Here is a 26,820-nt window from a genome sequence, read left to right on the forward strand (position 1 = left end):
CAGGGACAGACTGCAGCGAGGGGAAAGGAGGGACCTTCACTGGGACTGGGTTTCCAGAAACGCAGGGGAGAGGTGGGCGACACAGATGATGGGAACGAGAGGATACCAAGGAATAGAGGGAGGCCCTGGGCAGGAGTGGGAGGGCCTCTGCGGTCCTGGCCCGGGCCCTGCTGACCCTTCTCCGTCCCAAATGTCGCATTTATTAGGCGCAGAGCCAGTGCACCCCACGCCCAACCTCACGGAGTCGTCAGGCAGCCCCAAGAGGTGGAAGCGCATTTCCTCATTATACAAGTACCGCATCTGGGGCACAGAGGGTGGCCCCTCACCCAAAGTCACACAGGAATCTGGCCCTCCCCAGGGTTTGGAGTCGCTAGTGGTACTCCCTCCAGAGGGGCTTCACTCCGAAGCCCCCTCGGGGAGGAGCCGGCCCGAGTCCCTCCTGCTCCCCGCCTCCGAGGGGCGGCCCGGGGGACGAACGGAGGAAGTGAGCGCAGCGGGGAGGAATGCGGGCGGGCGGGGCGCGCCGGCCCGGGACAGCGGAGACAGCCGGGCCAGAGGCTGGGGCAGCGGTGCGTGCGATGCCTCACTTCACCGTGGTACCGGTGGACGGACCGCGGCGCGGCGACTATGACAACCTCGAGGGGCTCAGTTGGGTGGACTACGGGGAGCGCGCCGAGCGGGAAGACTCAGACGGTGAGGGCGCGCCTGGAGGGGGCCTTGGCGGGGACAGGGGAGCCGGCCACGCGGGGTCCACTCTCACAGACACCTGGCCCGGGCATGCACACGTCGATGCGGGCCCAACTTTTCTTAGCCTGAGCCGCCGCCACCACTCCCTCGCCCCGCGTGCGCAGACACGATCTTTCCGGGCCCCGGCGCCCGTAGTCGGGCCGCCCTCCCAGCCCCAGCTCCTCCCTTGCGGGCCACAGGCGGGGGCTGCAGACGTGGCGGACGAAGGAGGCCAGGCCAGTGGGGCCGCCGGACGCATGAATAGCAGCAAGCTCCCATCTCTGGCGCTTCCCGGCTGGGAGCACAGCCGCATCCCAGATCCCCAGCCCCTTCACCTTCTGTGAACCGCCTCCAGCCTCTTCTCGTCTCGCCGACCCATTTGTGCCTCTGCCCCTGAAAATCCCCTCCCTTCCCCCATCCTTGTGCCTCCCTGCACTCGGGCTGGCAGGAGAGAAGGATGTGCGTGCCTGAGGAGGTCTATGGGTAACTGCCTGGCAGGAGAGAAGGGTGTGCCTGCCTGAAGGGGTCTATGAGTGCACTTGTGTGGATCTCTGCTGAGATCTGTTTAGGTACCATGGGCATCTAGGGAGCACTACCACAGAACCAGGCTTGTCTAAGGGCTTTATGTGAATTAACTTGCTTAATCCTCCTAATTTCCCCCATGAGATAGGTCCTATTACTCACACTTAGGAAGGAGTGAACTGAGACAGGAAGCTGTTGTATAATTTGCCCAGGGGATTCAAACCCAGGATTGGAGACTCCAGTGCCCTGACTGTTAGCCTAGGTGTTAGAACTGGGTCTAGAAGTAAGCTCCTCTTCCCTTCTCTCAGGTGCCTGCTTCTTCCCACACCCCTTTCTCCATCTTCTACCCCAGGAGGCCCTCAGGTCGCTGTCCTTGCCAGGGCCCACTCTTGCGAGTGTGAACATTGCTGAAAACATGCGTCTGTATGTGTAGTGGCACGTGCATGTGTAATTGTGCCTGTGCAAGTGTGTAACTAGGGTATCACAAGGTGAAGGTGGGGTCAGAGTAGCACATTCTCATAGCCACTTTCCTGTAGGGGTGTCAGTGATAAGGATGGTAGTATAACTGATGACAAATGCCTGTGTCTGTGTCTGACCATAATGGAGATATGCAGGGAACATGTGTGTTGGTGGCATGTGTCAACTGATGCCCTCTTGACCTAGTTCTGATCTGTCTGTGATGGTGACATGACTGAGGTGATCCATACCTGATGGGTGATGCCTGTATGTGTGTCACCTGACTGCTGTGTGGGGAGTTGGCACAGGCCAGTGGCATAGGCTACTGGACATCATGGAGATTTTACAGGCTTGACAGCCATGTTCACGCATGCTCCTCAGCCCTCACCTCTGGTGCCCTGACCTGCTCCTAGCCTTGTTCCAATGGTCAGAGCAGGAGCCAACATCCCTGCTCCCATTAGCCCTGGGAGGCTTTCTCTCCCAAAGTCTGGGCTGGACTGCGTCCCTAGGAGCAGCCTGGACCAGTGGGCAGGCAGAGTTGAGCCTAGCCTCTGGCCACGCCTTGGCCTCTCACAGGGTGATTGGAGGGACCTGGAGTCACACTGGCTGAGTCTTGCCAGGTCTCTCCAGCCTGGGCCAGCTCCTCCCACTATCCTCCGCTCCTCCTCTTACTCCTTCTCAGCTAGACCTTGGTTGTGTCTGCGGTATGGGGGACACTCTGCATCCTGGTGAGTGATTATGATCCTTCTTGGTTGGAATTGCAAAGGGTTGGGGGCACAAAATCAGTGACCTCAGGTCCACCTCATGGGATACCTCCAGCCTGGTACCTGCATCTCTCAAGGCCCCACCTCTGCTCTAAGGGGTGTAGAGGTTCCAGAGGGGTACCCCCGGCAGATGCCTGTGAGCACAGGAATCAGGCAGGAGTGTCACCTGGATAGCCACCTGCAGCTGGAGCCAGGAATACACATATATGTGCATTTCACAGGCAGTGCCCCAGGCCCAGGCCATGCTCTGGTTCACCGGGGGTTTCAGGTGGTATCTGAGCAGCTTCAGCCTGGCAGGCATGCCCAGACCTGCACTGGAATTTTTGGAATAGCTGAGGGCAGTACACCCAGACACTGCTTAGAGCCCCATATTCGCACAATCCCATGGTAGCTGACTTTATACCTACTGGGTGTCTGGCACCAGATAGTCCCTTTTCTGATGCATCTGGGCAGTTAGAAGAGTAGGTATTATATTACTATCTCTACTTCACAGAAGAGGAAATCAAGGCAGCACAGAGAGGGTAAGAAAGTTGCCCTGGGTCATAGAGAGGGAGGGTCAGGAATCCAAGCCAGGCTGCCAACCATCAGAGCACCAAGAGCCTTGGGTATGTGCACCCTGGCCAAATTGCAAACCCCAGACACTCTTCTCTAGTTAAAGGTTTGTACTGCAGCCTAGGGTGCACCCTGGGATGCACTGGGACCTAGAATAGGAGTAGGGAACCTGCAGCTCAGCTCCTGCCTGGCTCTAATGGATCCTGGGACCCAGGTTTTGCCCTTCTCACTGGGTAACCTTGCCTCTGAATCTCTCTGAGCCTTCTTTTCCTTGTTACAAAAAGGTGGGAAATGATATCTACTGCAAGGTTGCTCTGAGGACTAGAGGCAACGCTTGGAAGGGCTTTGAGCTCTTCTGGAGTCATGGCTGAAGGGACAAGGGACCCACTAAGTCTTGGAGGACCATCCACAGCCACTTTGGGAGAACTGCTCTGTGCCCAGCTCTGCATTTTCTGGATACCAGTGCAGTCTCCTCAGAGAGACATGGCAGCAATGGTGGGGCAGGCTGCAATGCATGAGGTTAGAATAATTTATTTCCAATTTACTTCATAAAAAGATCTGAAGAGATATGCCCCACACCTCCTGGCAGGTTCCACCCCTTGGTACTTCCCCCAAGGATTGTTACTATCAGAAAGACCAGAACCATACAAAGGAATGGGGCAGGGACTCTGAGATGAGGTAGATGGTGACTGCATCTAAGGAAAAATTTGACTTGAAGTTTCCTGGCAGCCAAGGCAGAAAGGGAAATAATATGAGCTCCGTAGCTGCCATTTTCTGACAAAATGAAGCATCTGATTTATTCAGGGGAGACACTTTTTTTGTCATAAAAATCCAAGAGTACTTTTCAGGGGCTTCTCACTGAAGGGCTGTCATTGTAATGGGTGGTGTTACTGGGTTTTCAGACTTTTCTTATGGCTCCTTATCCTGATCCCAAACAAGCATCAAGGACATAGCAGATGTCACAGGGTGTCTGAGGAGCTATGTGACCCCACGAGGCTTTATCATGGCTCAGTGGGCTGGCTTGACCTCCTGTTGCCCTTGTCAACTGTGCTGCTGGCATTGACCTACATGGGAGTGAGCTGCTTGGCTCACTTAGCTAGTCCAGGTTCCTTGTTGAGGTGATGTACCACTTTCACATGCTGTACGAAGGAAGACCGTACTTTGCCCCAGAAATTGTCATCAGCACACTTTACCTGTCAATCTCCTTGGGTAATAAAGAATCCACAGTGCAGCATCTACTGAGTGATTCTTGGCTCCAGAGAAGGCAAGTGAAGTCTCATACTGATGGCAAGAGGATGTATCAGATGGTGACGAATGCATCATTCAGCATCCTTACCTACAAACAAGAGAAATGAAACTATGGGCTATTTAACCAGAGAAGGTTGGCAGGTAGCTCTTACAAAGCCAGTGCATACCCTCACTAGTCTGAGTCCATGATGATACTTCTGTTGCCACCTCCATCACCAAACACCAGGCAGCCCAGCATTGCTGCCACAGTCATTCCATCCAACACCAATCTGGCTTCTTTGAACCAAGATGTCAGCTTCCCATTTGCTGCGAGGCCTCTAGCCACTGACAGCTGCCAGACTGTCGGCACAGGAAAAACAAACAACAAACAAAAACACTTAGTGACTAGAAAAGGAGTACTTGGTGTTTTCTGTCTGCTTGATGAAAAGATGGGAGTGTCGCCCACCGAAACTCACAAGGGATAAAGTTTGGAAAACAGGGAAGAGTGTGAATGCTGGGCAGCCAGAAAAAACAGCCAGGCTTTGAGAAGTGAGGCAGGCATTAAAAAAAAAAAAAAAAGAAAGAAAGAAAGAAAAAAAGTTCATCTTGCAAGATTTCCTTGGAGCTGAGGCACTATCTCGCCATCCTGGGGTAGGTTAACACTGGTATGGGCCACGCACCTAATTTGGGCAAGTGGCTGGGCTCTGGGGACAGGGAGGCCAGTAAGCAGCTCCTGCCAGCAGTTCCTGCTCAGTTCAACACCCACCTGGCCCGGCTTTCATAGACGACCCTAGACAGCTCTTGCACCCACTTCCGCTCTTTGGGCAACTTCCAGCTTATGGCTCCTCCCAGCATGCCTCGAGCTGCCCTCCAGGATGCCCCCGCGCGGTGCATGGTGGGACAGCTTGCAGGCGGCCTGTGACGATGGCGGCAAAAGGTGCCCTGTGTGGCTTCATCTACCTGGAGGGCAGCACCCGGGCAGGCCCTGAGGACACAGAGGCCTCGGTGCCTGACACACTGGGTATTCCAGATGGGCCAGGAAATAGGATTGGGGGTTAGAGGCCGGGCCAACTTCGGGCCACGCCCTCCTAGCAGGCTCCGCCCCTTGGTGTTAACACGTGTGTGAGCTAGCGTTTCTGTGGCCCTCTGCTAAATGAGGTGCTGGGTTTTGGTTATTGGCCACTCTGCCAATTCTGACCCTTCAGGGAGACTGGCCCAGCCTGGTAACACTGACCTCCACAGTTCTCGACAGAGATGAATCATGTTCTGTGGGCTGGCCTGCTGGGGAGCAGTGCAGGTTGGGGGCTCAGGAGGCAGCCCCTGACTGGGATTCTGTCCCTTTCTCTCCACAGGACATGGCAACCACAAAGAGAGCAGCCCTTTCCTTTGTCCCTTGGAAGCTTCCAGAGGAAGTGAATACTATGACCGGAACCTGGCACTGTTTGAGGTAGCTGATGCGCAGTTCTGGGCTGCAGGTGTGGCAGGCAGGCAGGGGCCTGTCAGGATCCAAGCCTTAGCTAAGCAGGCAGGCTGGACAATTGTGCCTCCTTATGTCTCGGCTCCTCCTCCAGTCTCCCCTTGTCTGTCTTGGCCCGCTGGCAGTCAGGCTGTGGTTCCCTTGGCCGTTTGAACTAAAACTGCTTTCCCAGAGGCCGCTCACAACCCCACCCCATTACCACCTTTAGGGTTATTTGCCTTTGACTTCCACGCAGATCCTCAGCAAAGTGACCACTTCTCAGGCTTTCCTTTCTTCCCTTCACTCCTAGGATTTCTCACAGTCCGTTATTATTCTTTCCTCTCCGGTGAACTCTTCCTTGTCCTTCCTGACTGGTTCTTCCAACCCTGCCCATCTCAAGTTCACTGAGGCCTGGTCCTTCTCCCTGCATACGCCCCCTTTCTCCACATCTGCACCTCAGTGGACACCCCTCTGGAAACATTCCTAATTTTGTGCCTCTGAACTTGAATTTCAGTCTTCTCAGACTCAGGCTCAGAAGTTGGATTTGGATTTAGAGCACAGTTTAGGCCCCAAAACTCTGACCCCACACATTCAGCTGCCCCATGCAAGTCTCATAGGTTCCTCAATCTCCATGTGCCCCCCAAAGACCCGCATCTTCACTTCTCACTCCAAACCAGATTCTCCTTGCGTGTGGGATTAGAAGGGCAACACGCAGATGGAGGCCTGGTGCTAGGGAAGCCACCGGAGCAGGGAAATCCTAGACCCCGGTAGGGGTGGGGGCGCCTGAGCCCTGGGACCCTGGGAGGCCTCCTGACTTAGAAAAGCAGCACATTTCTGCAGCAAAAGCCTTGTCCTGGCCCTACCTGAGGATGGGCTAGAGAGCCAGGATCCCACCTTGGGGATTGAGGTGGGTTATTCAAAGGGGCCCGGGAGATCATCCAGGAAGATCAGAGTTTGAGCAAATAAGAGAGACTTGTCCCAGACAACCCTCTTTTGACTTCCTTGGTTCCCTGAGGTGACTAGCGGTAGCTTTTTTGTGGGAGAGTTGAGGGAACATGTGAGTCCCAGAGGCCCACTCTTAGCTGGGAGGTGGCCACACAGAACAAACAGGTGAAGTGTGCCATTCGCCTGTCTGCCAGCTATGCCCTGCCTTGCCCTCTCCCTTGAGGCAGGTAGTTTTCACAAATGGGCTGGTCATGACTGTACCTAAGGTGGGGCAGAGAGAAGAGCAGTCACGGAGCTTCGCCTTTGAGTGCTGCATGCTGGGGTGTGGCGCCCATACCTGCCCAGATGGCTGGCTTGGGCTTCCCCAGGCAAGAGCTGGGATCAGGCCCAGGCCTGCCTCAGGGCTTGGCAAGGGGCCAGAGGCCAGGCCAATGGCTACACATAGGTGCTGGCTGGGCCCGTTGCCAGACTGCCTTGTGGCTCTGTTTACAGGAAGAGCTGGACATCCGCCCAAAGGTATCTTCTCTTCTGGGCAAGCTCGTCAGCTACACCAACCTCACACAGGGTGCCAAGGAGCACGAGGAGGCTGAAAATGGGGACGGCACCCGCCGGAGAGCAGCCAAGGTAAGCTAGTCAAGGGCAGCAGAGGGGCCCCTCCCTGGGAAGACAGACTCAACACCATGGAATTGGCAATTTCTCCTCATGGTTATGAGCATCCCAGGGGAAATGGGTGCCAGGTGTAGTGAGCATGGAGGATGGACACTCATTGCCTTGGCTTCAAGGAGGCTTCCTCAGGGGCAGAGGGCTAGAGGGGGCAGAGGGCGAGGGAGACCCTCAGACATGACAGGGAGAGCAACATCTGCCTTTACTCAGTCCTCTCTGTGTGTGAGACATAGTGCTAAGCAGTGAGCCTGGGTTCTTGCAGGTTATCTCACAACAAAGCTGTGAGGCAGCTTCTATTATCATCCCCATTTTCAGATGAGGAAACTGAGTGTCAAGGGTGATAAGTAACTTGCCTGTGATGACTCAGCTAGACAAGATCAATACGTAACACTTGGAGATGGGTTTGTGGATTTGCTGTGAGATACGATGTAGAAGGCCAGATCCCCGGCATCCCATTAAGAGGAATAAGGGAGTTGCCGTTGGAACCAGGAACGTGGTTGTCCCTTGGGGCTGTGTGACCTAGTGCAAGTAACCAAACTCTTCTACCCTTCACTGTGTTGGCTCCACTGGCAGACCCCTCCAGTAGCCCTTGGGTTCCTTGAGCGCCTGGGTAGGGAGGTGATAGGACCATCATACTGCCCCGGGGGCCGTCCTGGTCCCCTCTCTGGTCGCAGTCCAGGCCTCTGGCCTTTCGGCCCTCCTCTCTCTTCAGGATGACTGTGCACATCTCTGCTTAGCTCCCTGGTGTGAGGGGGCTCAGTTTAACTGAGGGCTGGGGCCGAGGAGCCCTCCCTCTCCTCCTCCTGACTCCTTGAGTTTTGGGAAGCAGCTGTGATTTGGAGGGTACTTGGGTCTGGCACTGGCTATAGAATTCTTACTGGATGTCAGCACAGGCAGAAAGAGCTGTTGGTTGGAATAAGCTGGGTCCCCCGCCTCAGACCTGCTCGTGAGTTTGGGGCCTTCCTGGGTGGGCCAGGGAAAGAGGGTAGACCAGGCTGATGTGCATTCCTCACCTTGCCGCTCAGGGAGGCAAATCAGCCCAGAAGGGCCAGCTGAGATCTTGAGGTCACACAGACCTGACATACCCCCTATCCTGCTAGTTGTGGTTTTGTTGGCATTTTCTGGACAGATAGCAGAGAACCCTGACTCTCTCAGGCTTCCCAGTCCCCCAGGCTGTTCAGCCCTGCAGAGGGAGTCTCGGCCTCTGAGTGTTGTCCGCAGTGGATGTTAGGAACCTTGGGTAGGTGCCTCTTCCCTGTCTCTTCAGGCCAAATCCAAGTTGCTGGTGGCTGGGAGTAAAAAGGTCCCTAAGAAAGGCTAGTGTACATCTCAACAAGTGTTGGAAGGAAGCCTGGGCTGGTGAAGGGCCATGTTGCCTTAGCTTTCCGAGGAGGCTGTGAGGATGCTGGGGTCCAGCCTTAGCTTACCTGTTCAGCTTACCTGGCCTGAGAGTAAGAATATGGGAGTGTCCCAGCTCCAGTGGCTTTTCCATCAAACAAGGAGGTGCCTGGTCAAGTCCACAGTCAATAGGAAGCTAGGGAACTGGGGCCACTAAGCTATGGTCCTCACGTAGGGCGGGTCTGAGTGGGGCCTCAGAAAAGTAAGGCTTAACGCAGGAAGGGTGGGCCTCCAGGCAGACCATGCCAAGGCCCAAGGCAGCCTCTCCATAGCAGCCACTCCGGCTCTGGCCTGGTGACCTTCTGAGGCTGCCAGAGGTTATTTGGAGATGCAGAAAGCATTTCCGGCCCTGCCCTTTCCCACACTGCCCTTTTTCCAGAGTGACTCAGCTTAGAATTGAGGTGGAGCTTGGAGCTGCCACTATCCAGTGGGTGGTCCACGACCTCTGAAAATGGCTCAGACAGAGCCCAGATGAGGTATATCTGTCACTTATACCATGCAGGACAGTTTGAGGGACCATTCGTTTTTTCTTCGGCTCTTCTGAGGTCCTTTAGGCTGCACACAGATCCTGCCCCAGGCCTGGAGCCTTCAGAAGAATTCCTGTCCACAAAGTTCTCTCTCCCATCCCATCTCCAGGACAGCAGGTTTTGCTGTAGCTCTGGTGGACTGCACTTGTAGGGCCTCAGTTCTTCAGGAAGGCACCTGCCCTGCCTCTGTGTTTCAGCTTCTGCCCTGGCCTCCAGCTGGCTCCTACTCTGCCCTGAGATAGTTGAAAAATCCTGCCTGGATATGCCCATTAGACCTTCCTCACCTTCCTTTCAACCTTGAGTCTCTATTCTCTATGGAGGATATTCCCAACAGATTATCCTAGGGGTCTTCCAAGGCACCAATCACTGGGTTCAGGCACACCTTTTGGGTACCTGCAGGGCCTGATGGTGATACAACAGTGAACAAGCCATGTCAATCCCAATATGAACATGAGACACTCGAGTTAACAGTTACTATGACCTCTAGTGACCACTGATGAAAGGGTATATCAGACACTGAGGGGATGCAAGAGGAAGTGCCAACTCCACCTAAGGCAACCCAGAGGAACTTCCTGGAAGAGGCTACACAGTTAAGCCTCCTGCCTGTTTAACTGAAGAGCAATATGCCAAGTGGTGAGGCAGGGCTGACCTTCCCAGGCAGGATCCAGCACATGCCCTGGTTCAGAGGTTCTTAGGGATGTCATCAAGAGATGAAGCTGATAATGAAGGTGATGGGGCACCCCTGATGGCCCAAGCCTAAAAGTCCGGCCTACACTGGGGATTACAGGATAGATGGTGCAGAGGGTTTTCAGCAGGGATGGTGAGACTAGACTTGGTTTTCAGAGACCTGCTTGGGCAGCTGAGTGGGATGGAGTGTGGAGAGCTTGACAGGCACAGGAGGGCACCATCCAGTTGCCCCAGGTGTAGTGCCCCAGGTTCAAGGGACTAAGGCTGAGACAAGGCAGGCTGATCTAAGGGCAGCTTGAGAGGCAGACTGGGCAGGACTTGGTGTCCACCTGTACTGAAGTCGGGGATTGGAGGCCAGGGAAAACGTCTTAGATTCTGGCTTGGGTGACGTGAGGCCTGCTAGATGAGAAGGTGGGGATCCAAGATAGACCTCTCTTTCCAGAATTTTAACAGAAGAGAGAAAGGGAAGGGGGCAGTGCTTTGAGGGGGAGGTGAGACTCTAAAGCTCACACATGGCATTTTGAAAAGAATCAGGTTGTATACCTTCCCAATTCCAAACTGTCTTCATATATGAAAGTCAACATAGAATCCAATTGTCACCTCACCCCTGCACTCCCTGGACTGCTCCACTCAGGATGCCCCTCTCCAACCTGATCTCTGTAGGAATCCTAGGGACTGCTAAGTGACTGGAGCTGGCTTTCCATGGTGCATCTGGACCCCTCTGATGCTCTGTGCTTCCCCCATCCTTCCTGCTCTATAGGCACCCAGCATGGGCACCCTCATGGGGGTGTATCTGCCCTGCCTACAGAATATCTTCGGGGTGATCCTCTTCCTGCGGCTGACCTGGATGGTGGGTACGGCCGGGGTGCTGCAGGCACTGCTCATTGTACTCATCTGCTGCTGCTGTGTGAGTATCCTGGCTGGGGGAGGGGCCGTGGCTGCCCCCCCAGCTGCGCTACTCACCTAGACCGCCTTCCCACAGACCTTGCTGACGGCCATCTCCATGAGTGCCATCGCCACCAATGGAGTGGTTCCAGGTGGGTGAGGACCACCCCGGGCCTGATGGGGGTGATGGGCTCAGAATCCACCTTGACATACCTTGGAACTATTATTGCCACGCCCCTCCCCAAAGCAGTTCTTTGGTGCGAGTGTAGTCCCTGAATCCATGCTAGTCGCCATCACTTAGAAATATCCTTGCTGGACAGAGTTTGAGATTGCTGTTGGGTTATTTTTCTGTGTTTGTTTTTAAATAGGGGTGTGGGGCTGACAAAGAAGGTGATGGGGCACACCTCATGGCCCAAGACAAGGAGTCTGGGCCCCCCCCAATGGATTATCATAGGGTTTTCATCAGGGATGATTAGATTGGACTTGGTTTTCAGAGACCCTGTTTATTTATTTATTCAACCTTGTATTTATATCAGTATGGACTTCTTTATGCTATTCTTTGGATCATAATCCAGTACTTTATTATTGATTTTGTCGCTCAAACTATTCTACTTTGGATGTTTAACTACAGGTTGGCTCCTGTGTCTGGATCTGGATGCTTGTTTTCTTTTCTTTTTAAATAACAGTGTTATTAGTATTAGTATAAAAGTAATGGGGGCGGGGAGGCATATGCTTACCCAGCATGGGCACCCTCATGGGGGTGTATCTGCCCTGCCTACAGAATATCTTCGGGGTGATCCTCTTCCTGCAGCTGGATATGGTTTTAAAAAGAAAATTAAGAGGTTTTGAAAGTGCCCATAATCCTGAATTCATAACTATTAGCCTTCTGGTACATGGTCTTGTAAAGCATTGATATAATTGTTTTTCCCAAACTGTGTGTGTGTGTGTGTGTGTGTGTGTGTGTGTGTCTATTTCCCAAATGTCGGAAAAAGTTTATTTGATGTTTTTAGCAGGATTGATAGAGTATTACCTAATTTATGTCATTATTTTCCTACTCTTGGGTTCTACTTTTTCACTATTGTAAATATTACTGTCGTAAACAGCCTTGCACACAGATCTCTGTTCATACCCTTGACAGGTCCATTAGGAGGTGGATTACAGTATGAAACGGATTAACCTTTTTAAAGTTTCTTAACCCCTAGTCCCAGATTTTTCATCAGAGAAGTTTAATCAGGAGCAGATTCAACCAGCAACATGGGATCACGCTTATCTCTTGCACCTCGCTGGCCCTGAAGCCCAGTGTTGACTGTCAATCTTGCCAGGAGTATTAGACTTTGATGGAAGCAGACTCAGGGCAGGAGGGTCAGCCATGGAGACTCACCTGTCAGGCCCTGTGCTGGGCCCTAGGGAAAAACACTGGGCCAGACACAGTCCCTGCCCTGGTCTAGAGGAGTCAGACTAACAGACACAGCCCTTGGAAGGGGTGAGGTGTGCTGAGATCAGATGCACCCAGCCAGAGGAGGCTGTGGGGACCAGCCTAAGTGCAGGGAGTTGGTGGGCAGTGGGCCACTTAGGCCCTGCTGCGGCCCTAAAACTGCTCTAGCAAAGTAGTAATTTCACTGTCCTGTGCTGGGCATTGGAGTCAGATGGGAGTGGGGTCTGACCCCAGTCTGGCCACTTATTAACCATACAGGCTTAGGCAAATCTCCCAACCCTGCTCATCTGTAAATAGAAAAATCTGTCCTTGTCCCTCTGGGTCATTGTGAGGGATTGTCATGGAGGAGACCCCCTTGAAGAAGAATCAGCCTTGACCTGTATACACTTTCTCTGTTTTAGCTGGGGGCTCCTATTTCATGATCTCCCGCTCACTGGGGCCAGAATTTGGAGGTGCTGTGGGCCTATGCTTCTACCTGGGAACAACATTTGCAGCGGCCATGTACATCCTGGGGGCCATTGAGATCTTGCTGGTGAGTCAGGCTGAGCCCTGGCCAGCTCTGGTCTTGTCCAAACAGTCCCTTTCCCATAGGCCCAGGGTACTACTCATGCTGCCCTCACCTCCGGCCAGGGTCTTGGGCTTATAATGTGGGAGGCCTCCTCTAGAGAGAAAGATCTCTGCTCAAGCCAGTCTCCCCTTCAATCCCTTGCCAGTTTGGGCCAGGCAAGGAAGGGCCTGGCTGCCTTTACCTTGGCCCTAGATGTTCCATCCACCCAATCCATGTCAGCCATGGCAGGTGATCTGTGAACTATTGCATCTAACTCAGTGACAGATCTTGGTGGTGACACAGAGCCTGCTTCCTGGGCATGTGTGGGCTCTGGCCAGGTCTGTCTCCCCAGGCCTCTGATCCGAGGCCCTTCAGATCTACCTCATCCTTGTCCCGAAATCGGGGAGCAGCTGCAATACCCTGTCTGGAGGTCAGTGCCGCCTATGGGTACCCCATGTGGGCTCTGACTCAGCTTCCCTCTCCCCACTGAACTGCCCCAGCTGGTGGGAGAAGAGGTGGAGGGCCCATGGGGAGCACAGGGTAACAAGTGCCCACCCCTGGGGATCCAGACAATAGATGTTCAGAGGAACTGCCTGGTTAGTCCCACCTCCAGGTCCTCTGCCTGGAGCGTGCACCCAGCTCCTAGACCTTCTGGGAGTTTTTTGTTGTTGTTTTTATTTTTATATTGCCCACATTTCTACATTTATTATTGGATTTCTTCTGTAAGGAAAATTTGTCCTTTTCCCATTTATTTATTTATTCAATCATGTATTTATATAAGTATGGACTCTTGGATATTTATTTTATTCTTGGCTCATAAGCCAGTACTATCATTATTTATTTTGTTGCTCAAACTGTTCTACTTTGGCTATTTAGCTATTCAGGTTGACTCCTGTGTCTGAATCCTTTTTAACATGTTGCGAACGGCGGGGTTTAAATCCCTCGTGAAGATTCTCGTGATCCGTACGCAACGTGTTAAATAACAGCATTATTAAGATATACCGTGTTTCACTGAAAATAAGACCTAGCTGGACAATCGACTCTAATGCGTCTTTTGGAGCAAAAATTAATATAAGACCCGGTCTTATTTTATTATAATATAAGACCGGGTCTTATATAATATAATGTAATGTAATAGAATAGAATAGAATATATAATACCGGGTCTTATATTAATTTTTGCTCCAAAAGACACATTAGAGCTGATTGTCCGGCTGGGTCTTATTTTCGGGGAAACATGGTAATGCACTTACTATACAATTCACTACCAATTTAAAGCATAAAATGTAATGGTATTTAGTATGTTCACAGAATTGTGCAACAATCACCACAATCAATTTTAGAACATTTTCCTCACTCCAAGAAGAAACCCATACTCATTAGTAGTCACTCTATTCCTCCCAGCCCTAGGAAACCAATAACCTGCTTTCTGTCTTTAATCAGATTTACCTCTTCTGGACATTTCATATAGATGGAATCATACAACATGTGGTCTTTTGTGACTGGCTTTTTCTGGATACAGTTTTAAAAAGAAAACTAAAATGATAGAATTTACTCTCAAATGGGAAAATCAAACCTTCTTTATCTGTCTCTTGTTTCAGACCTACATTGCCCCGCCAGCCGCCATTTTTTACCCAACAGGCGCTCACGACACATCGAGTGCTACCTTGAACAACATGCGAGTGTATGGGACCATTTTTCTGACCTTCATGACCCTGGTGGTGTTTGTTGGTGTCAAGTATGTGAATAAATTTGCCTCGCTCTTCCTGGCCTGTGTGATCATCTCCATCCTGTCCATCTATGCTGGGGGCATCAAGTCTATTTTTGACCCTCCCATATTTCCGTAAGTAACCTGGGAATACATCCAGGCATTGCACTGACATCCCTCCCAGGGAGATGGTCTCTGAGTCCCAGAGGCTGCAGGGTGGAAACAGGTGAGGGCCTCCAGCTAAGCAGGTGCTGAGACTGCCACGCCCCTCCACAGAGTGTGCATGCTGGGCAACAGGACCCTGTCCCGGGACCAGTTTGACATCTGTGCCAAGACGGCCATGGTGGATAATGAGACAGTGGCCACCCAGCTATGGAGCCTCTTCTGCCACAGCTCCAACCTTACCACTGACTCCTGTGACCCCTACTTCCTGCTCAACAATGTGACCGAGATCCCTGGCATCCCTGGGGCAGCTGCTGGTGTGCTCCAGGGTGCGTCCTCCCTCCTGTCCTCCCGCTCCTGACCCATGAGCTGAGCCGGAGGCAGGGAGTGGGCCTGGAAGGAGAGTAGAGCACAGAGCCATCCTTGTGTGGCCATCTCAGGAATGGGGGGCAGGCTGGCTGCCTTCCCAGCCCAGCAGTGTCCTCTCAGCCTGGCTCCTGGCAGCTAGGTTTCGGGTGAACAGAGCCTATTTGGCCACTGTCCCATGCCTACAGCAGCCCCCAGAAAGTTCTGGCAGCCCCTCTCTCCCCAGCCACCAGCCCCTGATGCTGCCTGGGGTTGTTCTCCCAGGAGCCATAAAGGGCCTCTGTATAGGAGGCAGGCAGTGGCAGGGCTCTGGCTTCAGCCCCCTTTGCCTGTCAGACTTCTAGCCAGACAGCTCCTTCCCTGTGGCCAGAGCAGCCATCCGGCTGAAATTCCCTAGAGCCCCTCACCATCTGCAGCCTCTGGCTTCGCTGGCCCAAACTGCCCCTGGGAAGTAGGTGGGGCTACAGTGGTGATGCTGCTGCCCCCGCAGAGAACCTATGGAGTGCCTACCTGGAGAAGAGCGAGGTTGTGGAGAAGCATGGGCTGCCCTCCACAGATGCCGTTGGCCTGAAGGAGAGCCTGCCCCTGTACGTGGTGGCTGACATTGCCACATCCTTCACTGTGCTCGTCGGCATCTTCTTCCCCTCTGTGACAGGTGAGCCCCTCTTGCCCAGCCACTCAGTCATGCCTCCTTTCCTGGGGACCCCCTGAGGGAGTCTTGTTGTTTTTGGAGGCATTATGGCTGGCTCAAATCGCTCCGGAGACCTTCGCGACGCCCAGAAGTCAATCCCAGTGGGGACCATTCTGGCCATTGTTACCACCTCCCTCGTGTGTATCCTTTCCCTGGCCTGGGGCGGGGGGGAAGGTTGCAGGATGCACTTGCCTATATATAGGTCACCACCTGGCATGTACAGACACACCTTCTTTATCTGTCTCTTGTTTCAGGCCTACATAGGTCACCACCAGGCATGTACAGACATACCACATGTGCATGCGTGCATCTGCTCATATATATCTTTCCCCTCACTCACGTCACACTCAAGGAGTGTGCACAACGTGAAACTCTCAGCTGTAGATGCCCTTGCTGAGTCTTCTGGTTAAGGGTAGATCGAGGGGCACGCAGGTCCTGTGCGGGGACTGAATGGAGTGGCAGTGGAGGCCTTGCTTTCCTTGACACAGCCACAGACTTCAGCAGTGTGGTTCTCTTTGGCGCCTGCATCGAGGGTGTGGTGCTCCGGGACAAGTGAGTGAGCTGGGCCCCTTCCTGTGGCAGTAGACTCCGCGTTTGCCATTCTAACACCAGCCCCTCTCACTCACGTGGTCCCACATGTCCTCAGGCTGCTGCTTGCCACTGGTAGTCTGTACCATCAGGTGGGTCAGGCCCCACCAGGACTTTTACTTCTGAGAGAAGGACGACATCAGGATCAGGGCTGGGATGAGGGGAAAGGATGAGGGCTGGCGGACTGGCCTTCTCTGCTGAGGAGCCAGAGCTCTGCCCACCACAGCGTCCGACCTGACTCCTCACATCCAGGGGTTGGGGGGCTCCTTGCACGGAATGTGGTCTGAACCTGGCCCCTGCAGGTACGGTGATGGTGTGAGCAGGAACCTGGTGGTGGGCACACTGGCCTGGCCTTCGCCCTGGGTCATTGTCATCGGCTCCTTCTTCTCAACTTGTGGCGCCGGTCTGCAGAGCCTCACAGGGGCACCACGCCTGTTGCAGGCCATCGCCAAGGACAACATCATCCCCTTTCTCCGGGTGAGCCATTCTGTGTTCCCACAAGGCTGGGTGCTCCTGTCCCCTCACCCTGGGGGAGAACAGAAGGGCACATGGATGCATTACATCCTGCCGGGGCCCATAGTGACCGTAGGGCCACATAGCCATCATGGGGAATTGCTGAGAGCTGTCCTGGCCCTGCCCCTGCCGTGCTGTTGGCAGAGCTGCTTGGGCCCAGAATCCTCATGGCTTATTTATGGCTCATTCAGAGCAGAGACACCTGGAGAGGTAGAGGGCAGAGAAACTTGTGGAACCTACTGGCATAGGCATGGGTGCGGTCTAATCCCCAGAGGAGGGAGTTGGGGATGATGGAGGCCAGGATGTGGCTTAGAGTTCAAGGTGTGGAATGGGGGTGATGGGACTAGTGTCTTCCCTTGCTGACCACACTGACCCTTGTACATGCAGGTATTTGGTCACGGGAAGGCAAATGGTGAACCAACATGGGCACTCCTCCTCACGGCACTCATCGCTGAGCTGGGCATCCTCATTGCCTCTCTTGACATGGTGGCCCCCATCCTATCCATGTGAGCTGGAGGCCAGGGCAAGGCAGAGGGGTGGTCTTGGGAAAGGCTCTGTGCACCCTCAGCACCCCTCAGCCAGGGGCCCCAGCACCTGCCTGTAACCCTGTTTGGTGTTGAGGGTACAGCCGGGAGACATGTCAGGCTGTATGGGAAGATGTTTACCTGGCAGAGCTCATCCTACCTCTGCACTCAGGAGCAAGCCTGACACTTATGCAGAAGCGTTAAACAGGCCAACAGGTCCAGCCTCCCGAGCAGGCAGGCAACAGCCCTCTGCTCCCGGGCAGGGCAAGTACCCAGTCCCTAACGCCTTAAAGAAGCCACCACTGCCCCATCCGTTTTCAAAGTTGTTTGCTTTTAAAGTTCTAGGATCAACTGGCATTTGAGTCTACCAGTGCCTTGCAGGAAGTGGTCAGCACATGGCAATTTCTGGGGGTCTCTGAGGCAGAGCTCTATGGGTGCTGTGTTCTCTTCTGCCAGTGTTGGGGCCCGCTCCATCGCCACACACGTTTTGCTGCACTGCCGATGCTCTGTCTTGCTTGTTTATTATGGAAGGACTACCCTTCACTGCCCCACTCAGCCTGTAGCCCTGACAGACTCCCTTTCCCCCTAAAGCAGTGCCCCCAGCCACAGTCAGGCCACAGTAATCTCTCGTTCCCCACGACATACCTCCGCCTCCTGTTGCCCAGCTCCACCCACACATAGTGCACACCTGAAACTATTCTTGCCACAGTGGTCTTGCGTGGTGACCCCTCACTGCCCAAGCCAGACAGTATATCTCAACCTTTATCATTGGCTCTTCCTGGCAGCCCTGATGGGACTGACCACACACCCCCATGGGAGCCCCTGCCCCTTGGCATTCTGTCTCTGGTAAGTCCTCTTGCCTTCTTGTCTGCCTTTTTCCTCCGGCCAGCTCAGGGTAGAAGTTGGTGCCTCTCCCCTCAGCCCTCTGCTCCTCAGCGGTCTTCCTGGAGGGTTCACACAGCAGGCCTCACCGTGTCCCAGTCTTCTATATACACACAGTATCCCTCAAGTTTTTCTAATTCAGTGTATTCAAAATGGCCTTGTCGTCTTCTCCCTACCTGCTCCTCCCCACATTCACGACAGCCCCTAATCCAACTGGTTTCCAGGCCAGGAGCCTGAATGTTGTCTGCCATCTCCAGACCCTGAGCACTCCTCAGCACCACCTTTTTTCACAGCTGTACACTCGCTGTTCCCCCTGCCTGCTGTCCCCTTCCCACCTTGCTCTGCCTGTAAACACTTGCCCATCCTCGAAGCCCTAGCTCTGAGGACACCTGTGTAGTAGTCACATCTGCCTTAGGCTTAGAAGTGGTTGCTGTGAGGCTGGGAAGACCTGGCTGAGTCCGTGCAGGGCAGGGACATCCGGTGCCTGGCTGCCAAGGAGGCTCCTCGGTACCAGCCAGCCCCTGTGATGCAGGTTCTTTCTGATGTGTTACCTGTTTGTGAACCTGGCCTGTGCTGTGCAGACACTCCTGAGGACTCCCAACTGGCGGCCCCGGTTCAAGTACTATCACTGGTGAGCGCCAGCTGGACCCCTGAGCCAAGTCCTCTGACACAAGAGCTATTCCTCAATAGCCAAGAGCCCTATTCTGGATGGGGTTTGCGTTTCCTGGGTTACAGTTGCTATTGGTGAGAGGTTAGGGGACTGGGAGGGCTTGGCCTGGGGCCCTACTGCTCTTTCCCTGATTCTGGCCCTTCGCTACTCTCTGGCCTAGGGCGCTGTCCTTCCTGGGCATGAGCCTCTGCCTGGCCCTTATGTTTGTCTCCTCCTGGTACTATGCCCTGGTTGCCATGCTCATTGCGGGCATGATCTACAAGTACATTGAATACCAAGGGTGAGTGAGGGGCTACCACCTGATTGGGGAAAATTGGGTGGTCTGTATGTTGGGTTGGGGAGAACTGAGCCATCCTTGGCTAGCCACCATAGGAGCTGGAGCTGGAGGGCTATGGTGCAGGGCCTGGCCCCCCTCTATCTCACATACATCTGGACGGAATTCCCTGGGAGGGACCAGGGGTTCACCAATTTATGGTGGCCTCTATAGGGCTGAGAAGGAATGGGGTGATGGGATCCGAGGCCTGTCTCTGAGTGCTGCCCGCTATGCACTGTTGCGACTAGAGGAGGGGCCTCCTCACACCAAGAACTGGCGGTGAGTTCACACCCAGACTGGCAAAGGCCACTCTAGGTTCTTGGGGCACTGCGAGGGTGGGAGGGTCAAGAGGTGCTGGCTCTCCCTCCCTGGTCCATGTTCCCTGTCCTCGGGGTACCAAGGGTGCCATCCTGCTTATTGAGCCCTTGAATCTCTGCTACCCAAACCTGTGGGGGCCTATGAGCTGAGAAGGGAAAAAGAGGGGCTCCCTGGAAACCTTTGGCCCTGGTCTCAGGCTGCCTCCCCATCTGGCCACCGCAGGCCTCAGCTGCTGGTACTGCTAAAGCTAGATGAGGACCTTCACGTGAAGTACCCACGGCTCCTCACCTTTGCCTCCCAGCTGAAGGCCGGCAAGGGCCTGACCATAGTTGGTTCTGTCATCCAGGGAAACTTCTTGGAGAGCTACGGCGAGGCCCAGGCTGCTGAGCAGGTGCCTGCTGCGGGGGGTGGGGACCTGAGCTGGACCAGAGGCTGCGGTCTGCAGCTGGCATGTAGGGGAGGGGCCCAATTCTGACCAGCCAGGTTGACAGCACTGCTGCCACCTGAGAGCTGGAGCAAGGGTGGGTATGGCTGTCCCAACTTGAAAACATGGCCTCTGTGTGTGCGTCTTGCCTTCTGAGCCTGGTGTGTCCCCGACAGACCATCAAGAACATGATGGAGATTGAGAAAGTGAAGGGCTTCTGCCAGGTGGTGGTAGCCAACAAGGTGCGTGAGGGACTGGCCCACCTCATCCAGTCTTGTGGCCTGGGCGGCATGAGGCACAACTCGGTGGTGCTGGGCTGGCCCTATGGCTGGCGACAGAGCGAGGACCCACGTGCCTGGAAGACCTTCATTGGTGCGTGAGAGGCCAGGGCCTGGGCTCAGCCACGGGGAACAGGCTGGGGTTCAAGTGAGGACAGAAGCTGGAGGGCTGCAGGCTGGCGGTCAGCAGCGTCCCTCCTCCCCAGACACTGTTCGTTGCACTACGGCGGCCCACCTGGCACTGCTTGTGCCCAAGAACATCGCCTTCTACCCCAGCAACCATGAGCGCTACCTGGAGGGCCACATCGACGTGTGGTGGATTGTGCATGACGGTGGCATGCTTATGCTTTTGCCCTTCCTGCTGCGCCAGCACAAGGTGGGTCAGGGGGTGGGCCCCGGGGAGAGGGGCTGGACCCTTGGAGGGGTGGGGTGTGACTGAACCACCCACCTGCTCTGTTGCCACAGGTTTGGAGGAAGTGCCGGATGCGCATCTTCACGGTGGCCCAGATGGATGACAACAGCATCCAGATGAAGAAGGACCTGGCCGTCTTCCTGTACCACCTACGCCTTGAGGCGGAGGTGGAGGTGGTGGAGATGGTGAGCCATCTGCCCCATGTGGCCCTGTGGATACCCTGCCCCACAGTGCAGTCCTCATGGCCCACTCTCTCCCCAGCACAACAGCGACATCTCAGCATATACCTACGAGCGGACGCTGATGATGGAGCAACGGTCCCAGATGCTGCGGCAGATGAGGCTGACCAAGACCGAGCGGGAGCGAGAAGTCAGTGGCCTTGGTTTAGGGCTGGGGTGGGTGGCTAGCTGAGGCCTTGTGAGACACCATAAGGTGCAGGCATCAGAATGACTCACCCCAACCCCGCTGGCAGTGCTCATGTCCCTGAGGTTGGGTGATCATGGTGGGTCAGCCAGGCCCCCTTTGCTCATGACACTGAGGCTACCTCTGATTTCCCGCAGGCCCAGCTGGTCAAAGACCGGCATTCATCCCTGCGGCTGGAAAGCCTGTATTCGGACGAGGAGGATGAGTCTGCAGCGGGGGCTGATAAGATCCAGATGACGTGGACACGGGACAAGTATATGGCAGCTGAGCCCTGGGACCCCAGCCACGCCCCTGACAACTTCCGAGAACTGGTGCATATTAAGCCGTGAGTGCAGCGAAAGCAGACCCAGCCACTTTGGGGCCTGGGGGTGGAGGTGGGATGGGGGCAGAGCAGCTCTGTGGGTGGGCCGGGGTGGGGCCCATGGTCAGCTGCATTCCCTGCAGGGACCAATCCAATGTGCGGCGCATGCACACTGCCGTGAAGCTCAATGAAGTCATTGTGACACGCTCCCACGATGCCCGACTGGTTCTACTGAACATGCCCGGCCCACCCAAGAACAGTGAGGGTGACGAGAACTGTATCCTTCTGTGGAGAGGCAGGCAGTAGGGAGGGGGACAGCGTGTGGTCAGTCTTGATGCCCCTGGGGTTGGCAGGTTACCCCACGTCTGACTGACAGGCCAGGCCCACTTCCCCGAGTGCCCCGTGGTGCTGGTGCCGCCTCCTTGACCTGGTGCCTCAGACATGGAGTTCCTGGAGGTGCTGACCGAAGGCCTCGAGCGGGTTCTCCTGGTGCGTGGGGGTGGCCGTGAAGTCATCACCATCTATTCCTGAGCCGATGCAGACTTGTGGTCTAGAGTGGAGGTGTTCAGGGTAACACCCCCTCCCAGCACCCACCTGCCAGCCTTGCTTTGCCCATGCCTGGACCCAGCTTTGCTAGGTCTCTTTGGAGACTGGGTCTGGGCCTGGCAGTGAAGATGGATCTGAGGTCCTGCAGGACCCTGAGAAGTTTGGGGACTTTCCCGTCCAGCACCCCAGGAGGCCTGCTCTGGCTGGAGAAGACTGGTCAGGGCTGACATGGGGTTTGGAGGCAGCCAGCCCAGAAACGCTATTTATTGAATATTTATTGTTTGGATGTCACCATCAGAGAGAAGGGGAAGGGCAACTAGGGAGGGGAGGGAGTCTGACCCAGCCCGCCTGCTGGAAGACCTGGCTCAGGCTACTGTGGGCAGGGACCCCACCAAGCCAAGCCTAATGGAGCCAGCCAGCTGAGGCCTGACTTTTTTCAATAAAACATTGTGTACTTCTGGGCCTCCTGCTGCCCAGGCTCTGTTTCCCCTGGCGCCACAGGAAGAAGGCGGACCTGAACCTAGGCCCAGAGCCGGCTCCCTGAGGCTGTGCCCCTTTCCGGCAATCCCTGGCCACCGCCATTGGCCAGGCTTTCCCTCCCACTGGCCCCAGGGCCCCTCCTACCCCCACTCCAGATAAGGCCAGCCTAAGACCGCTTCACTGGGCAGTAGGCAGTGGGGCTGGAATGGGGCTGCCCGGCTCCCCATGGCAGTGGGTGCTGCTGCTGCTGGGGCTGCTGCTCCCCCCTGCCGCCCCCTTCTGGCTCCTCAATGTGCTGTTTCCCCCGCAAACCACGCCCAAGGCTGAGCTCAGTAACCACACAAGGCCCGTCATCCTCGGTAAGCCCCCACCAGGCCCCTGATGCAGCGGGCCAGTCCTTGGGGAGCCTGGGCCCCAGCCCCTGGTAGTTGACCCTGCCAAGGCCCTCTGCCCCTGCATTAGCCCTGATCCCTGCTTCAGTGTTTGGTGGGGCCAAAGGCTTGTCCTGCAGAGAAATTAACCCCTTCCCCCCACCTCACTTTCCTGTGTCTGAGTTATCTACCCCAGGTGGGTGGAGTGGGGGGCGGGTGTGCCTGAGAGCATGGCCAGGGCAATACAAGCTGTGGGTCAGCTGCAGCCACTGAAACCTCGGCCAAGCCCCACTACTCCTTCCTCAGCCCCCACCCCAGCAAGGATAGGATGCCCAACCCAGGAGAGCAGGAGAGGCCCCTCAAGGCCTGCCCCTACTCCTAGGCTCAGTCCCCACTGCCCCATACCTGCTTATTCTCACCTTGGACTTTGGCAGTAATGGAGACAGACGAGGTGTTTACTTTTGGGGGGCAGAGGTCAGAGCCTTGGCCTCTGGACTTTCCTTGCCTGAGTGGGAGCCTGGGCTTTGTGCTGCTGGAGGGATGGGGTGGGGAGTTGGGGGGGTGATCAGAAAGAGGATCTTGAGCTTCATCCCTGGGGGTCGAAGGTGTGGGAGATGAAGGGGTGGGGCTGGTCACTGCAGGGGGGGAGTGGAGCTGGGGTGGGGACCATGGTGGGGGCGGTGAGAAGTCCGAGGACTCCAGAGTGAAGGCTAGTGCCCGCAGTGCCTGGCTGCCTGGGGAATCAGCTGGAAGCCAAGCTGGATAAACCAGATGTGGTGAACTGGATGTGCTACCGCAAAACGGAGGACTTCTTCACCATCTGGCTGGACCTCAATATGTTCCTACCCGTTGGGGTAGACTGCTGGATCGATAACACCAGGTATGCGCCATCCCCTCTGTCCCAGTTCCCTCACCCGGTCCCTTGGTCGCTGGCCTGCTGAATGTCCCCCTGTTCCCAGGGTTGTCTACAACCGCAGCTCTGGGCGTGCGTCCAATGCCCCTGGTGTACAGATCCGTGTCCCCGGCTTTGGCAAGACCTACTCTGTTGAGTACTTGGACAGCAACAAGCTGGCAGGTGTGTGTACTGGGGAAGTGCAGGGCTCTGCTTGTGCTGGGCTGCAGGAGCCATGCCCAGAGCCCCAATGCTGCTGCGTCCCCGACAGGTTACATGAACACCCTGGTGCAGAATCTGGTCAACAACGGGTATGTGCGGGATGAGACGGTGCGGGCTGCCCCCTATGACTGGCGGCTGGGACCCAGTGAGTGTCTTTGAGGATGGCGGGCTTGGGGCAGGGCAGGTGGCCCCTAAACCCCATTGCCCTGACCCCATCCACTCCCACCCCCTGCAGACCAGCAAGAGGAATACTACCAGAAGCTCGCTGGGCTGGTGGAGGAGATGCATGCTACTTATGGAAAACCCATCTTCCTCATCGGGCACAGCCTTGGCTGCCTGCACCTGCTCTATTTCTTGCTGCGCCAGCCCCAGTCTTGGAAGGATCGCTTCATCGATGGCTTCATCTCTCTTGGGGCTCCCTGGGGTGGCTCCATCAAGCCCTTGCTGGTCGTGGCTTCAGGTGAGACGGGCTCTGATTACTGGCATCCTGTGGTGAGGTTGAGGGGTGGAATGAAGCTGACCAAGGGCCTGCCCTCGCTCCTGCTTCTGCACACAATGCCCTACGGTGGGTGTTGTCTACCACCCCTGGGGCATGGCCTCTGTCGTTGGCCCCCTAAGAGTAGTAAGCCTTGCCTGGACCATTAGAGTGGCACCTGCCAGAGTCTGTCTCAGTGATGACAAGGGAAGTTTAACAGAGAGAAGTGAACTCCAGCAATCTGACTCACTGCCCCAGGTTTGTTCCTGTGGCCTCAGGTCCTGCCCACCCAGCTTTCAGCTGCCTTCTGCTCCCAGGAACTCCTTTGCCTGGGGATCTCCCCTACTGGAGACAGATCTGCCAAAGCCAGGACCAGACCCTAGGAGCCACAGTTACTACCTGTTGAGAACCCACTGTGGATGCTGGGCCCAGCCAGACTCGGCCTCCCCTCTAGTAGCTCACAGTCTGGTGAGGGAAACCCTCAGATTACATCAGTTAGTGTCAAACACAAACACGGTCTCATTTCACCCTTCCCAGAACACAGCTCTGACCGCGGTGCAGCACAGATCACAGGGCCAACACACACTTGCCTCAGGGAGAACTGCCAGCACCATCCCCCCACCTTTCGCACATACACATCCATCCTCAGGAAACCCCTCCCTGCCCTCTTTTTGAGGCCCTACAGCTCTGCCTCACAGAGGTGCCCTCAGGGCTTCTCATTTAATAAGCATACATTGAGCACCTACTAAATGCTAGGCCTGTTCTAGTCTGGCTTGGAGCCAATGTTTGGATTAAGTTGGGACAAAACTGAGCCTGCAGCTGAGCGTGGGCTGGGCAGCAAGTTGTGGGTCAGGGGCAGCCAGGCCTGGCTCCCTGCCCACCTTGCTCCATGTCCACAGGTGACAACCAGGGCATCCCAATCATGTCCAGCATTAGGCTGAAAGGAAAGCAACGCATGACGACGACATCGCCCTGGATGATGCCCGCCAACCACGTGTGGCCTGAGGACCATGTGTTCATGTCCACACCCACCTTCAACTACACAGGCCATGACTTCCAGCGCTTCTTTGCAGACCTGCACTTTGAGGAAGGCTGGTACATGTGGCTCCAGTCACGCAGCCTGCTGGAAGGACTGCCAGCACCAGGCGTGGAAGTGTACTGTCTGTATGGCGAGGGCCTGCCCACGCCCCGCACCTACATCTTTGACCATGGCTTCCCCTACACAGATCCTGTGGATATTCTCTATGAGGATGGTGATGACACTGTGGCCACGCGCAGCAGTAAACTCTGTGGCCACTGGAAGGGCCTCCAGCCACAGCCCGTGCACCTGCTGCCTCTGCATGGGACAGAGCACCTCAACCTAGTCTTTAGCAACCAGACACTGGAGCACATCAATGCCATCCTGCTGGGTATCTACCGTAACAACTCCACACCCCCAGCTGCCAGCCCAGAGCCCCTCCCCCCTGAATAAAGCTCATCCTTTGCTGCTGTAAGCCTTGACACATGTATTGTGGGTTGAGGGGGGTCACTAGGGTCTGCACACCAGGATTCATTCAGCAGCAGCCGCAGGCCTAGTGCTTTGTGGAGCATAGGCAACATGGGCTTTGCTCAAGCCTAGGATTGAACTGGGCACCCTGAGATACACAACTTCCCACTCTCTAGTTGAGCTGGGAAAGCAGCCTGACTTGTGTCTGCCTCTGCTCTGGGCGTGGGGTCTGGGGACAGCTGTGGGATGGGGCACATGAGTCAAAGGTTTGGGATGGGGGAGATCTGAGCGCTCTCTCCCTGCTCCAAAAGGGCAGTCAAGACGCCACCTCTAGACAGGGCCTGTTGAGTGCTAGGTGAGTGACAAAAGCACAAGAGTTTAGAATCTGGTGGTGTGACAGCCACTAATGAGATCATTCATTTCACTAATGGTTTAATTATTACTAGAGCTACGTAGTCTGAGAAAAAAGTTTAGGGAGCAACAAGGGGTTGAGTACTGGGTCAGGGAAGATTTCCCAGAGGAGGTGCTGCCTCCGTTGAGATCAGACAGATGAGAAGGGTAACATGGGCCACAGTAAGGACTTGAGTTTGAGCCTAAGAGCAGTGTGCAGCTGCTGAAGGGTTTAACCAGGGAAAGAGTGTGACCATATTTCCCATCTAGAAAGAGACCCTTCTCTGCAGGGTAGAGCTGGGGTGGGGGGGGGCAGGAAGTGTAGGGAAGCCAGTGAGGCCAGTGCAGTAGCCAGAGGACAGAGGAGGCTGGCTGAGACGAAGGCAATAGTTAGGAGGAAAACGTGGATAGATAAGGGTCACTTGGGAGGTGAAATAAGACTTGGCCATGGGTAGAGCCCAGCATGCCTCTAGGCCACTAGATGGAAAGCCATGGGGCCCCTCTTGAGAGAGGGAAGACAGCACCTGAGATAGGGACTATGAAAGGACCAGCATCAACATTGCTGAGGATTAAGCCTCTGTGTTTGAGGTTTCTGG

General features: G+C 55.2%; 2 protein-coding genes across 3 annotated transcripts; both read left to right on the plus strand.

The window, feature by feature from the left end:
* Positions 1-497: 497 nt before the first annotated feature.
* SLC12A4 (solute carrier family 12 member 4) lies at positions 498-22,370 on the plus strand. Its single transcript, XM_019756326.2, has 24 exons — positions 498-693; positions 5,600-5,694; positions 7,141-7,272; positions 10,684-10,830; positions 10,906-10,960; positions 12,645-12,775; positions 14,391-14,632; positions 14,774-14,988; positions 15,516-15,680; positions 15,759-15,857; positions 16,211-16,268; positions 16,607-16,781; positions 17,205-17,323; positions 18,756-18,854; positions 19,054-19,173; positions 19,381-19,485; positions 19,747-19,915; positions 20,125-20,320; positions 20,433-20,602; positions 20,692-20,823; positions 20,900-21,007; positions 21,199-21,386; positions 21,506-21,639; positions 21,802-22,370. The coding sequence occupies exons 1-24, from the start codon at positions 504-506 to the stop codon at positions 21,891-21,893; spliced, it is 3,336 nt and encodes a 1,111-aa protein (XP_019611885.1). The 5' UTR covers positions 498-503; the 3' UTR covers positions 21,894-22,370.
* Positions 22,371-22,490: 120 nt separating this feature from the next.
* On the plus strand, positions 22,491-25,841 carry LCAT (lecithin-cholesterol acyltransferase). Of its 2 annotated transcripts, none has more exons than XM_074314705.1 (6): positions 22,491-22,747; positions 23,483-23,639; positions 23,719-23,834; positions 23,923-23,962; positions 24,109-24,333; positions 25,279-25,841. In XM_074314705.1, the coding sequence occupies exons 1-6, from the start codon at positions 22,594-22,596 to the stop codon at positions 25,817-25,819; spliced, it is 1,233 nt and encodes a 410-aa protein (XP_074170806.1). In that variant the 5' UTR covers positions 22,491-22,593; the 3' UTR covers positions 25,820-25,841. The 2 variants fall into 2 exon arrangements, with proteins under 2 accessions (XP_074170806.1, XP_019611918.1); XM_019756359.2 differs by having other exon boundaries at positions 22,515-22,747; positions 23,923-24,018; positions 25,248-25,841.
* The last annotated feature ends 979 nt before the right edge of the window (positions 25,842-26,820 follow it).

The sequence above is a fragment of the Rhinolophus sinicus genome, linkage group LG11 (genome assembly GCF_036562045.2).
Source record: "Rhinolophus sinicus isolate RSC01 linkage group LG11, ASM3656204v1, whole genome shotgun sequence".
NCBI lineage: Eukaryota > Metazoa > Chordata > Mammalia > Chiroptera > Rhinolophidae > Rhinolophus > Rhinolophus sinicus.